Source organism: Raphanus sativus, chromosome 6 (genome assembly GCF_000801105.2).
Source record: "Raphanus sativus cultivar WK10039 chromosome 6, ASM80110v3, whole genome shotgun sequence".
NCBI lineage: Eukaryota > Viridiplantae > Streptophyta > Magnoliopsida > Brassicales > Brassicaceae > Raphanus > Raphanus sativus.
The window spans coordinates 29150957-29164117 of NC_079516.1; the positions used below are offsets into that span (position 1 = coordinate 29150957).

The following is a 13161-nucleotide window of genomic DNA, read 5'->3' on the forward strand; positions in this document are numbered from 1 at the left end:
GGATCCTCGTAGGAATTGACCCCTTGTGAGGATCGGATCCTTGTAAGGGTTGACCCCTTGGAAGGATATCAATGCCTAGGATCTGGATCCTGTTTTAAATTGACTGAACCCTGAAATGATTAGAAAAGCGTTAGACCTTGTAATCCATTATTAAAAACCTGAGTTTTAGTTTTGGAATGAAAGATCCTTACTTTAGAACCCTAGAGTTCTAGCGTGGTTTGAACCCTGGGGTTCTTGAGCCCTAGAATCCAGAAGTTCTTAAGGCCTTGAACCCTGAGGTCCCTTACCTAGGCCCGAAAGAATTTTTATTGAACCCGAAGGTTTGCTCATTGAACCCTGAGGTTTCGGAGTGTTGGGGTTTAATCCTTAGATCCGGGGACCGTGACTAAACCCGATGGATACCTCGAACCCGGAGGTTGATGCTTTTGAAGGGAAATCGGCCAATTCATACATCAACAGACAGTCGCGGTCCCGATCAGTACATGAACTCGGACCCTGTGCTAAAACATACACCAACTCAATATTTATTTGAATTTCATACGTCAACTTTTAAAAGACAGATTTTACATACATTGACTAACGTTGATATTAAATCTGTTAGTTAACCGTTTATTATAGATGATGTGGAAATCGGCCAATTCATACATCAACAGACAATCGCGGTCCCGATCAGTACATGAACTCGGACCCTGTGCTAAAACATACACCAACTCAATATTTATTTGAATTTCATACGTCAACTTTTAAAAGACAGATTTTACATACATTGACTAACGTTGATATTAAATCTGTTAGTTAATCGTCGAGAGCTTCGATTTGATATGTGGCTCGTCGTCTAGATCCTTACGGTTGGAGAGATAGAGCGATTTTAAGATGCGCCGTTTTTAGGGTTTTTTGGTGGTTTTGGGTAGCTCGGGTTTTAGAGAACGTATCGTGCTGATAACGTGTTGGATAATGAACGAGAAAGCTTATCATATTACTCATCGGCTAATAGCCTTATATACATAATCGACCATATTGATGGATCAACACAACTAGTAATTATTCTAATAATATGAATACATAAGATAAACACCAAACTATAATATAGATAATGATGATATGTCGATCATTTATATCGGTACATAACAATCATGATATTTAGGACATTTAATTGTACATGTAGAAATAGGACAGTAGAAGAAGTCCAGTTTCACCACAGGTAAGTTTTTTTCACTGGTTTTCCTATTAGGTCAAGGAAAAGTATTACCTTTAGCAGCAAGACACACTCTCTGCACTGCTATAGTATCCTCACCTCCCCCAATAACCAAAATTAAAGGGAAAAAAATATTATAAGAGTTTCCGTTTACATGGCCATTCTTCTTCTTCTTCTCTGTTCACTCAAGCCAAACCTTCTTCTCTGCTAAGCCAAGGATATGAAACAGTGTAGAAACATACCAGGAGGGAAATAAGAGAAGAGATTTTGTTTTTGTTCTACTTTGGATCTGTGGCATTTGTTTCACGTGCTTTATGGTAGAGGTCAAGTGTATCTGCATGACCTGGATCAATACACAACGCTGCTTCACAATCTTTGATAGCAGATGCTCCTTGTCTCATGGAATCATAGAACGCTGCTTGTAGATGTAACAGCTGCAGATCTTAATTTAAAGGATATGGCCTTCGAAAGCTCCTCTATGGTTATGCCTTTTCTCAAAAAAAAAAAAAAAACTTCTCTGTGGCTTCATTTTCTGTGGTCGTCCATAAGAACTGCAACCAAATAGTTCAAGTTAAAACAAAACCATCAAAGAGACACTGCATATTAGAGATGTCAAATGGGCGGGATAAAAATGGGCGACCCGTGTCCAAATTGATATAGTCTAAAATGGGCAGGTCCGTTTTGGTCCGTAACTAAATTTTTGTCCACATGGACAAACCCAATTATATCATGGACAATATTGGACTTAACCATTTGGACAATGTGCGGCCCAAAAATCTAAAATGTCTAGGTTTAGCAAATTGGGAAAAACTCAATATTTTTTCGACATTTTTCTGAAGCCTAAAGGTTTGATTTATAACTGTTTATGTGTGATTTTTGTAATGGAAAACATAATTTCTGCCAAAACTGAAAAACATAATTTCCCGCCAAAGCCGGAAAAATATAGTTGTCTGCCAAAACCGGAAAATACAATTTTCTGCTAAAATCGAAAAATCAAATTTCTCGCCAAAACCGAAAAACCAAATTTTCCGCCATAACCGAAAAATACAATTTCCCGCCAAAACCGGAAAAATCAATTTCTACCAAAACCGAAAAACCCAATTTCCCACCAAAACTGAATAATTCAAGTTCCCAAAACCGGAAAAACGCAATTTCCTGCCAAAACCAGAAGAAAAAACGTAATTTTTCGCTAAAACTGGAAACACAATTTTCCGCAAAAACCAGAAAACACTATTTCCCGTAAAACCAGAAACACACACAATTTCCCGCCAAAACCGAAAACATAATTTCTCGCAAAAATTGGAAAAACACAATTTTCCGCCAAAACCGGAAAATACAATTTCTCGCAAAAACCGGAAAAACGCAATTTCTTGCCAAAATAGAAAACGCAATTTATCTTTTGTGAACTTGTGTGTTTTTATGAAGTCTAGAACATGAAGTTTAGAACTTGTATAAATTTTACTTTTTAAAACTGAAAATTGTGTTGTTTACATCAAGTGGTCATAAAGGCCCATGGACAGCCCAACAAATGTAATAAATCATGGTCTTATTTGGTTTTGGTCTCATTTGGACATGGTTCTATTTGGGCTTCGACCAAATATGTCCTGCAAAAAAATAAAACCCATTCGGACATGCCCAAACCCGCCCGGCCCGCCCAATTGACATCTATACTGCATATCATCCCTAGCTTTGTAGTTAGCGTACCTTCGGCTATGTATCTGTAAGAAGAGAATATCAGCATCAGCATCAGGATAAATATTGTCTTCCCTGTACCATTCTCACCAATCATAACAATAATCTGAGAGTATGTGAATTTACCTTTTGTCACTTTCAACCTGAAGATTTCTTGTGTTTTGGTCATGGTGGGGTACTTATACCTAGTGTACCAATGTATTTCCTCAGCACTTTCTTATGGAGTCTCAGAAACATTCGAACAAAAGAGAAACCATCATAAACAAAACATTGATTATCTTCATGACGCGACATTAACCGCTGTACAATAAAAAAAAAGTTTACCTTGAAGATTCATCTCCAAAACGTAGATTTTCTGCAGGAACAAACCCAGACAAGAGAATGTTGATTCCTTCTCTGACAGAGAAAGGGAGAGTCACCACACTATAGGCTCATGGTTTCCCATACAGACAACTGAATCTTCCAAAACCTGTTCCTCCTCCGTGATCTCTACAACTGAATCTCTTAACCACTCGTCAGCTTTTCTAAATAAAGTTTTAAGATTTGAATACTAAAATCCTCCTAGAGCAACCACAAAAATTCACTATATTTATGGTATCCCAAAAGAAGACGGGAGAGTACCTTATTTTGCATCCATCCACTGGTCGTCAAAACAAATTTGCGGTTCTCCCGTTGATCTACTTTCCTCTACTGCCTTTTCAAAGATCGTTTCCCTACGATCCTATCGATCTTTGAAAAGGCAGTAGAGGAAAGTAGACCGACCCGTTGATCCGATCGATCGTTTTCCCTAACTCTTCAAAAAAAAAAAAGATCGTTTTCCTATCATTAGGATCCAAAACAAAACAGCCAAATTTCCCAAATTTCCTTCTGGAAGAACCTAGATTGAAACTTTAAAATTCCCAAAATTGTAGTCTTGAAAGTTTGAGAAAAACTAATATATGAACCACAAAAAGAGAATCTCATTTTTCCACTGTTGTTTCCAAATCGTAACTAAATTTTAAAAATCTCAGTCAAAATCTACCCGATCGCAGAAAATTCAAAAAGTACAGAATTAAATAAAAACTATAGCATTAAAATATTCCAGTGGCAATTCATTGTAAATAATACTGAAACAGAAGTGCATTGTAAATAATATTGATATAAAAGATTACTAACTACAAAGAAACCGCGCGCGTGGGAAATCGGCCAATTCATACATTAACAGACAGTCGCGGTCCCGATCAGTACATGAACTCGGACCCTGTGCTAAAACATACACCAACTTAATATTTATTTGAATTTCATACATAAACAATAAAATTTTGGTCTATGCATACTTTGACCGTGTTTCCGTTAGTCAAACGGTTGCATGTGCTTATGTGTAGTTAACGTTCGATTATGTGGCTTTTGTATATTTATTTTCTAAAAAAAATTGGTTGGGAGGTGAATTGAAGCCTGGTTAGAACAGTAGCTCATCAACGACTCAACCACTATGCCAAGTTCGATTCTTTTCGTTTTTTAACAACTATTTTTTATTTAGATTTTAATAAATCCGATTCATTAAAGGTTAATACCCCTTCACCACCGGCTTCTGTCTTCCCTATTTCCCTGTAATAGAGGAGTTGTTTATAAAGGAGCTTTGATTTAGATTTATGTACCACCACAGCTCATGTATAAATTTTATAAACATGATTAAGGCCATGAATTTTATAAAACAAGACAACAAGAAAAAATCTTATATCAGGACGTTTTTTGAAGAGAAAACCCCAATTCTGCTGAATCCAATCAAAGATAGACAATATCTGAGTTCAATATTCAATAGGAGAAACTTTTTTAAGACCATGACTAACGCCCCATACAAGAGCCACAAATTCGAAAGTGAACCTGTTTATTTTGTTTGGAAAGACAGAGATCTAAGAAGATGAAGATGACCAAGGGAAGAGAAGACCATACTGAAGATTTAATTTTTAACGTCAAGGAATCTATCATTTAGTTACGATTTGGCACAGTGTTTGAGAATAGAAGCATGTTCTAAACCAGCTTGAGTTCGAATCCTCCCTCCTCCCTTTTTCTTTAAAAAAAATATTTTAATTGATTTTAATTTCATAATAAAAGAAACAAAACACCGACGTTTTGATATTTTTTTCCGATTTAAAACCACGTCATTTCCACATCATCTATAATAAACGGTTAACTAACAGATTTAATATCAACGTTAGTCAATGTATGTAAAATCTGTCTTTTAAAAGTTTACGTATGAAATTCAAATAAATATTGAGTTGATGTATATTTTAGCACAGGGTCTGAGTTCATGTATTGATCGGGACCCCGACCGTCTGTTGATGTATGAATTAGCCGATTTCCCCCGCGCGCGTTGTAATGTTGTAAAGTTTGATCTTCCGGAGGAGTCGAGAAAACGTTTGTCCGCTTCCCTCAGTCTCCCTCGCTAAAGCAGATTCAAATTTCAGAGTTCAGGATTTTGTTTCTGGTAAGCATTTGATCGATTTCGTTTCGATTTGTTTTCTCTCGGATTCTGTGGAAACTCGCGCTTTGGTCTCTCTCGATTTTGGAATCCGAGACCTAAGATAGGATAGTGTTGTCCTGTGAATTTGTCTTTGTTTCTGGTAAGCACTTGATTGATTTCGTTTCGAAACTTTGCTGTGGAAACTCGCTCTTTAGTCTCTCGATTTTGGAATCCGAGACCTAAGATAGGATAGTGTAGTCCTGTGAATTTGTCTTCTTCTGTTCTCTGTTTTCTCCTCTTGTCTTCATCAGGAAAGGGAAAGGGAATCTGTTCATATTGTTTGTTGGTTGATAATTTTCAGGGAAAATACGAGGAAATACAAGAACTTCGGCCGTCGTAACTATCATCCATCAAGTCAACGTAGAAAGATGTCTGTCGGAGTAATCATTATGGTCGATTCACAACCCAAGAGCAACCCCCCTGGTCCACATCAGCTGAACAAGAATGAGCTGAGTCCTCAGGACAGTGACTATGAGCTCATCAGTGCAAGTAATGTTGAAGAAGAGATGGATACGAGCATGGAAGAACCTCCATCTGCAGTCTTCCAGCAAAACTTGCGCAGTGACTTTCACTCATCAAGTCGATCTAGAAAGATGTCTGTCGGAGTTATGGCCGATCCACAACCCAAGAGCAACCCTGGTCCAAGTCAGCTGAACAAGAATGAGCTGAGTCCTCAGGACAGTGAAGATGAGCTCATCAGTTGCAGAAACGTTGAAGAAGAGATGGATAAGAGGATGGAAAAACCTCCATCTGCAGTCTTCCAGCAAAAAGTTGCTTCACACAGTGAGGAGAAGGATGGACCTGAGAAGGATAAACATGGAAGTACTGATGTATTGAGATCAAAGCTTTTGGGAGTGTTGTTAGGGAAAGCAAATGAAGATGCCAACTCTGAGACCCCAGAAGCGGTTAAGAGAAACTACAATTATAAGGGAACTGATACTGAAAGACCTGCAGCTGCAAGAAGAAGGCCCGTAACTAGATCTTGGTCTCAGAAGAGAGCCAACACTGAAGAAGTGAACAGCAATATATTCACCACCGAGGAAGGTTTGCGTGGGAGAAATGGCTCTGCCATAAAGAAGGTTCAGTGTCCAAAAAAGGATGAAGCCGATGGGATTGTGAAGGAGACGAGCAAGCCTAAACACACTTCAGATTCTAGTGCAACTGGTTTTGCAAGAAGAAGGCCGGTAACTAGATCTTTGTCTAAGAAGAGAGCCGATGCAACAGATTCTGATAGCCCTGAGGTTGCAACCAGATCTCGGTCTCACAAGAGAGCTAAAACTGATTCTGAAAGCGCTGAGGTTGCAAGGAGAAGGCCAGTTACTAGATCTTTGTCTAAGAAGAGAGCCACCCTTGATTGTGAGGTTGCAACCAGATCTTTGTCTAAGAAGAGAGCCACAACCGATAGCGCTGAGGTTGCAAGGAGAAGCCCAGTAGTGACTAGGTCTTGGTCTATGAAGAGAGCCAAAACTGGTGGCAACTTAGGTGCCAAAAGCACAGAAGAAGTGAACAACAAGAGTGTATTCACCTCTGAAGAAGGTTTGCGCGGGGAAAATGGCACTGTTAGGAAGAAAAATACTGTTGTAAAAGTCAGTAAGGTTCAGTTTCGTGAAAAGGATGAAGCTGATGGGATTCTGAAGGAGAAGAGCAAGAGTAGAACTCCAGCACTTTCCGAGAGTACCAGAACTGGCACGAGGTCTTCACTATTAGAAAAAAAGGAAGTTCCCTTGATATTAGCACTGGGGAAGAAGATTTTCATCCATCGCCTGAGGCAGCTTCGCCAGAGATGTTCAATGGATCATTTAAAAATGGCGATGAACAGGAAAGGCCAGGTGAAGTTCTCAGGGAAAAGTCTGTTGAACCAGAAAATGACTTCCAGAGTCCAACGTATGATGGATATAAAGCACCAATCCCAAGTCCTTCCCCCTCTTTTCTACTCCTTTGCATACTAGTCCCGCTTTCGTTGCTAAGAAAACCCCCCAAGCGTCAGATAAGAGATTTCCTGTAACTTCCCTGAACTCAAGCTACTAATTTTTTTCACTTAAGAATGATGCATGTCTGATTTTCCATGTGTTTCTTATTTTCAGTACTTCTTGGAGAGGAAAGGAGATTATTCTTTCCCAAGAGAGAATTCTGCCGAGCCAGATGAAGATTTGGTTTTGTCGTCTGATGAGAAAGATTCAGATGAAGACTCACCCGCGTTGGACAATTACAACAGTATGTTTTTTTTTTATTATCAACAGTTCAATGTTTACCTATTTAATTGATCTTCTGATTCAGGCCCCCAGGTAAGAGAAACTGCTAATGAGAGATCTAAGCCAGGCTTTGGCTCAGCTAAGGAAACTCGAGTCCTACCTCGTCTGCCGTATCGAGTCCTACCTCGTCTTTGGCGAAAGGTATAATCCTCATTTGTATGTCGTTGTTGTGGCTTTTTAGTTTTTTACACTATATCCTCCGTTTGTTTTGCCATGGAAACTGTGCAGGGATCCATAAAACTGATTCCTTCCAGCGGTTTTCAGAGGTGGATGAAGATGAAGGCTTGCGAAGGTCTCCTATTAGACTTGATTAATATTACGTTTCTACCTTCTGTCTGATTTCTTGTCTTAATTTGATAACTTACCATGTCTCAGCGCTGTTACATTATTTGCTATGGCTTTCCGAAACTTTGAGAAAATGCTGAAATCTGCAGCAGAAGAGAAAACATCGGACATTATACCATCAGTCTCCGAGGCTATTCATCTAGAGCTGAAGAGTGTCAAGTCTCACATCACAATAGAAGCGTAAGTTTCTTCAAATGACTCTGCATTGCTCCTTTTTAGTATCAAATCACCATATTGTTAATTACGTCTACAGGGAAAAGACGAGAAACGTAGCCAAAACTAAGAGAGAGCATGCTGAAAAAAGATTAAAAGGTACTGAAACTTACTGTCTTAATAGTATACTCCCGAAACTTACTGTTAACATAGTTTCAGGACAAAAAATATATGCTGAATTACTATAAGTAGAGTAGAATTATACACTTGCGTGTCTGGCTTGTCTTAAGAGTATTGAGTTGTCGATGTTAATCATTGACTGATTAATCTGACCGTATTACAGAGCTACAACACAGAATGAGAATGATCCATGAAAAATTCAAAGAAGATGTCGCCCACTATCTTGAAGATGTCGAGAGTACTATTCAAGGGCTTGAAGCAAACCATTCAGAGTTGAAAGGAAGCATAAAGAAGCAAAGTATGTTCACTTCTGTTCTTCTATCTTGTTTCATTATAACATTCCTAAGTTAGAGAATTTGCCATGAAACATATCATATCTACGTTCAACACTAACAGAGCCAGAAGTTAGATTCTTTTTTGGCAAGAGAAGACAAGTCTTTCCCTAAACTAAAATGAGGCGAAATCTCTTATTGACAGGAGAATCTCACCAAAAGCTCATCGCGAATTTTGAAGAAGGCATCGAGACAAAACTACAAAATGGAAACAAAAGTATCCACTCTGTCAACGAGGCAAGCTCTTGTTCTACCGCTTAACAATCAATTATAATATTAGTCAGTCAATATCTTATTAATTGGTGTTTTTTTTAACAGTCTGCAAGGGGAAAGATGCTGCAGCTGATGAGGACGATTGTGGCGCAGTCTTTAAATGATCACTAGATTTTGATCCGCACGCCCATGCGGGTATATATTCCAAAAATATATATATCCCCTATATATTAAAGGAGAAGCATTTTTAAGGCTTTCTTTAAACGATTTTGGTGAGAATGCATGAGAAGGCTTGGATCCACGTGTCACTCTGTGAGGGAGTTTAAGAAAAACGGATCATTTAATTCTTTGCTTTGTTTCCTTATTTGGTTCCATAAGAAGAAACGTAACCAATTTTTTTTCATTCATGCGCGAACTGTTTGTTTGTTCATTCGTTTTGTGGTTGTCGCTAAACGTTTAGAAACAACTACATTTCGAACTTATGGTTTGAATCCCCATCTCAGCATGTGGATAAAATCGTACGAAAGTCACCACCACGAAGCAGAAACACTTTGAAGCATTACCTCTCGACGATGGAAGGATCCGAGTCATCGTTCTCTCCCTTCGAGTCTTGCCGTCTTCTGTCGCGTGTTCTTGACTTCGAGATCGATGAGGCAGCCCTTAGCGTAGACGAGGAGGACAAAAGTTAGGGAGAACATACCACTGGCTTGAACTTCAGTTGTGAAGGCCAAATCGGATGAGTTTGCCGTTTGCAAACAGGGAGAGCTAAGGGACGAGCAAACACGGAGAGCTAAGGGACGAGCAAACATCAGTCCCGAGTAACTATGGAAGATTGAGAGAGAGAAAGAAAAGATTTGATACGTTTACGAAAAATAAACTTTATGTTTTTCATAGTCGCTACACTTATTTTTTGTTGTTCTATAGGTCGACCATAATTATATACATTTTTCATGTTTTTGTAGAACGGAGCTGCTCGTGGAGCTGATGTTTATATCCCTGTTTCTCGCAAGCATTACTTTAGTAATCAAGTTGTGATCAAACATTCAAAGGAAGTCGTGTATTTTGACAAGGCAAGTGGGTGAAACAATTGCTGCTTTGGTGATAAGCCATACGCTATTCAAAGGAAGTCTTGCATTGTGATCAAACATTTGCTGCTATGGTATAACAATAGTTTTAATGTAAGTAATATTCGGAGTCATTTGCTTCTCTGCATAGCCAAAATTGGATTGAACGAAGCAGTAACATTATAGTCAAGTTTGATAGACTGTCATTTTTTTTTGTATGCTATAGTTTGGTTATTTGTGCACACTGATGTTTCATGTATGTAAGTTATATGTTTTATGAATTCTTTGAAGCAAAAAATAAAGAACTATGTGTGTCTTCTTCGTGGAAGTTGAATAACCGAAACAACAGCTTCAACTAATAAAAGGGTTCTCTTCTCTTTTTTGTCAAGTAAGATTATAGAAAGAAGCTGAATAGACATACAGTGCAAAAAAACACATTTGTTTAACTACTTCATTGCTTAAGATCACATTGCATTATAATAATATCGAGCAGATTCTGTAAAACACATATGTTTGTTTAATACATACGGGGACGTTGTGCATGTAAAGTTGTTTGCATTGAATTGAATCAGTAAAAAAATTATAAATTTTTTTCTTGCTTACCATATTTACCTACTAAATATTTTTCTTGCTTACCAAGTCTCAAATCAGTAAAAAAAAAGTTAAATATCTAAACTTCGAACTTATAAGATATCTATTTACCATAATCTAATTTTGCATTTACTTTCGTATTGCCTTTCTTATTAGCAATAATATTGCAACTATATAAACTAAAACACTATAATTACTTTATTAAAAACACAAATAAAAACTATAGTTTGCATAAACCAGATTTTGACAAAAGCTTAGTGTGACCAGCTTAGATTGTAACCTCGATAATAAATTAAAACACTTTTTTGACTTTTCAATTACAATTGTTACATAGATAAGTAAAAAAAAAAGTAATAATTATAGTCATTACGTGTAAATTTAGATAAATCTAGACCGTAAACCATATCTTATACATTAATTGTCACGTCAACTCACTGATATAGTGCTTCTTCTTCAGATACGGAGGGAAAGTCGAGAGTCATAATCTTCCATCTCCCCTTTGCTCTTTCAAGAAATCGAGTCGATATGAGTCATCTGAATCCTGTACCTGCTCCCTTCCGTCCCCAAAATCCATTACGGTTCCTTGAACATCGTATCCGAAGTAACCGTTTGGCATTCTCCGGAACCCTCGCAACCATCGGGGAACCTTCTCGCCGCCATTACAACGCCGACGCCGCAACCGGGTATCAGTATCTCTCCCTTAGAGGTTTTGTCGTTCAAGCTTCTCTAGATCCTACTGATCCTCTGTTAGCTGATGCGTTTAGGATCATAGATAGAGCAGGTTGGTGTTATACTGTCCTGCATGTCCAGCCTTTTTGTCCTAGAGTAGTTAGGGAGTTCATATCAAACATCCTCTATGATGGTAACGGTACTCTGATCCGCGGAACCCTCTACCGTTTCGAACCGTCGGCTATCAACCGTCTGTTGATGACACCTGATGTTGAGGCCTCATTTCACTGGGAGGTAGTTCTTCTAGATGATGCCATCGTCTACCTAACAAGAGCCCAATCGTACACCTGGAAGGATTTCAAGCTCAGTACTCTGGTGAAGCCATACGATATACTCTATCGCATTTGTAAGCTCAACTGGCTTCCTGGACCGGACACTACTTCTTTGATCCAGGACCGTCTCCGCCTCATATACGCGGTTTCTTCTCGAAAGAAGATTGATTTCGGAAGACTCGTGTACGATCAAGTCATAGAGATGGCTCGCCGATCAGATTGGGAGACAGACCTCATCTTCCCAAATCTGATCTATCAGATCTTAATGTTTCATAAAGAAGTCCCTCAGGTGCCAGGAGATGAAGGACTAATCGGGGGACGTGTTCGTGTCTTCTCATCATGAGGAGATTGAAGTTTTATCAAGTGTTTTAAAGATGTTTTGTTTATCGGCTAATTAATCTTCCGCAAGTTTCGTACCCTTTTCGTTTTCATGACTAATGTTCTGTCTTTTTGGCTTGATTACTTGCGTGTGAAACTTCTACAAAGGCTTTTAAATTCATGAACTATATTAATTTACTATAATGTAATCGTCTATCAGTTTCTTGATTTATGGTTTTTTTATATTGGCCAAAGCAGTTCCAATTGTGTTTTTTGTGTTTCTGTTTCGAAATCTACATGCATAGCTATATTGTTTGAATTTAAACAGAGCAGTACACAACTACTAAAGTTGGGTGGGTTTTACATTGAACTTCATAGGCTTATGATCACATTTCATGATAATAATATCGATAAAATTTGCAGTAAAACACATTGGTTGTAGCCATAATGACAAGTGTTTAACTTTGAAAATGATATACACGGCCGAAATGGGAATGTTTTTTATTATCTCCATTTTATAAAATGTATCATTAAGCAGATAAATGGTAATTATAGTGTTTATTTTCATTCCATAATATTTATTAATTATATCGTATATATGCACGAATTTTTTGATGATAATTTTTATTGACGACATTATTTTTTAAATACTTTAATTTTAATTTTTAATTAAAGCATTCAAGAGCCCAAATTTGCTTTCGTACTAACCAAGTCTCAAATCAGTAAAAAATGTTAAATATCTTATTTCTTAAATTTGAATATTTTGTTACACATTCTAAATGGTTACATTTATAATTTATTAAAGATTAAAGATACCAAATATATTATTCTTGCTTACCAAGTCTCAAATCAGTTAAAAATGTTAAATATCAAATATACAAACTTATAAGATATCTATTTAACATAAGCTAATTTTTCATTTACTTTTCATTTCCTTTCTTATTACCGATATATTGCAACTATATGGCATATTGTATTATATAAGTTGAGGTTCACGCATCTTAAATTCCATAAAAAAGATAAAACTCATAGACATTTGATAATGCCGACGATGGTTTCATATTTTGACAAGGTTATTGATCTGAAACCTGGTAAAACGACCTGAAAAATAAGGGTCCATATTGTTCGTCTGTGGAGACAATTCACCGTAGCAGGTATCCAGAGTATTGAGATGGTTTTAGTTGATTCCCATGTAAGTATATTGTGCGAATTTGTTTTTACTCTACGAAGCCTTCATGATTAAAACAAATATATTTACTCAACTCTACTAATATTTTTATCAGGGTGATGCGATTCATGCAACTATTAGTGAGGAATTAGTT

The 13161-nt window shown here is 37.5% G+C and overlaps 1 protein-coding gene and 1 pseudogene across 5 annotated transcripts; one reads left to right on the top strand and one right to left on the bottom strand.

The window, feature by feature from the left end:
• Positions 1-1121: 1121 nt before the first annotated feature.
• LOC108839905 (ABC transporter E family member 2-like) lies at positions 1122-3867 on the bottom strand. Of its 5 annotated transcripts, none has more exons than XR_008935480.1 (4): positions 3509-3867; positions 3212-3382; positions 2900-3103; positions 1122-1746 (listed from the first exon to the last, which is right to left on the bottom strand). XR_008935480.1 is itself a non-coding variant. In XM_056988403.1 (3 exons), the coding sequence occupies exons 1-3, from the start codon at positions 3222-3224 to the stop codon at positions 1721-1723; spliced, it is 243 nt and encodes an 80-aa protein (XP_056844383.1). In that variant the 5' UTR covers positions 3225-3502; the 3' UTR covers positions 1122-1720. The 5 variants fall into 5 exon arrangements, 1 of the variants encoding a protein (XP_056844383.1); XR_008935482.1 differs by having other exon boundaries at positions 3212-3390; XR_008935483.1 differs by having other exon boundaries at positions 3212-3406.
• A 1865-nt stretch (positions 3868-5732) lies between these two features.
• On the top strand, positions 5733-8913 carry LOC108808273 (meiosis-specific protein ASY3-like; annotated as a pseudogene).
• Positions 8914-13161: the final 4248 nt, after the last annotated feature.

Bases quoted from the DNA above. Each gene is read 5' to 3' on its own strand.
- LOC108839905 (XM_056988403.1), bottom strand. The intron at 1,747-2,899 runs GTACGCTAACTA...ATTTGGTTGCAG, and splicing joins TTACAGATACATAGCCGAAG to TTCTTATGGACGACCACAGA.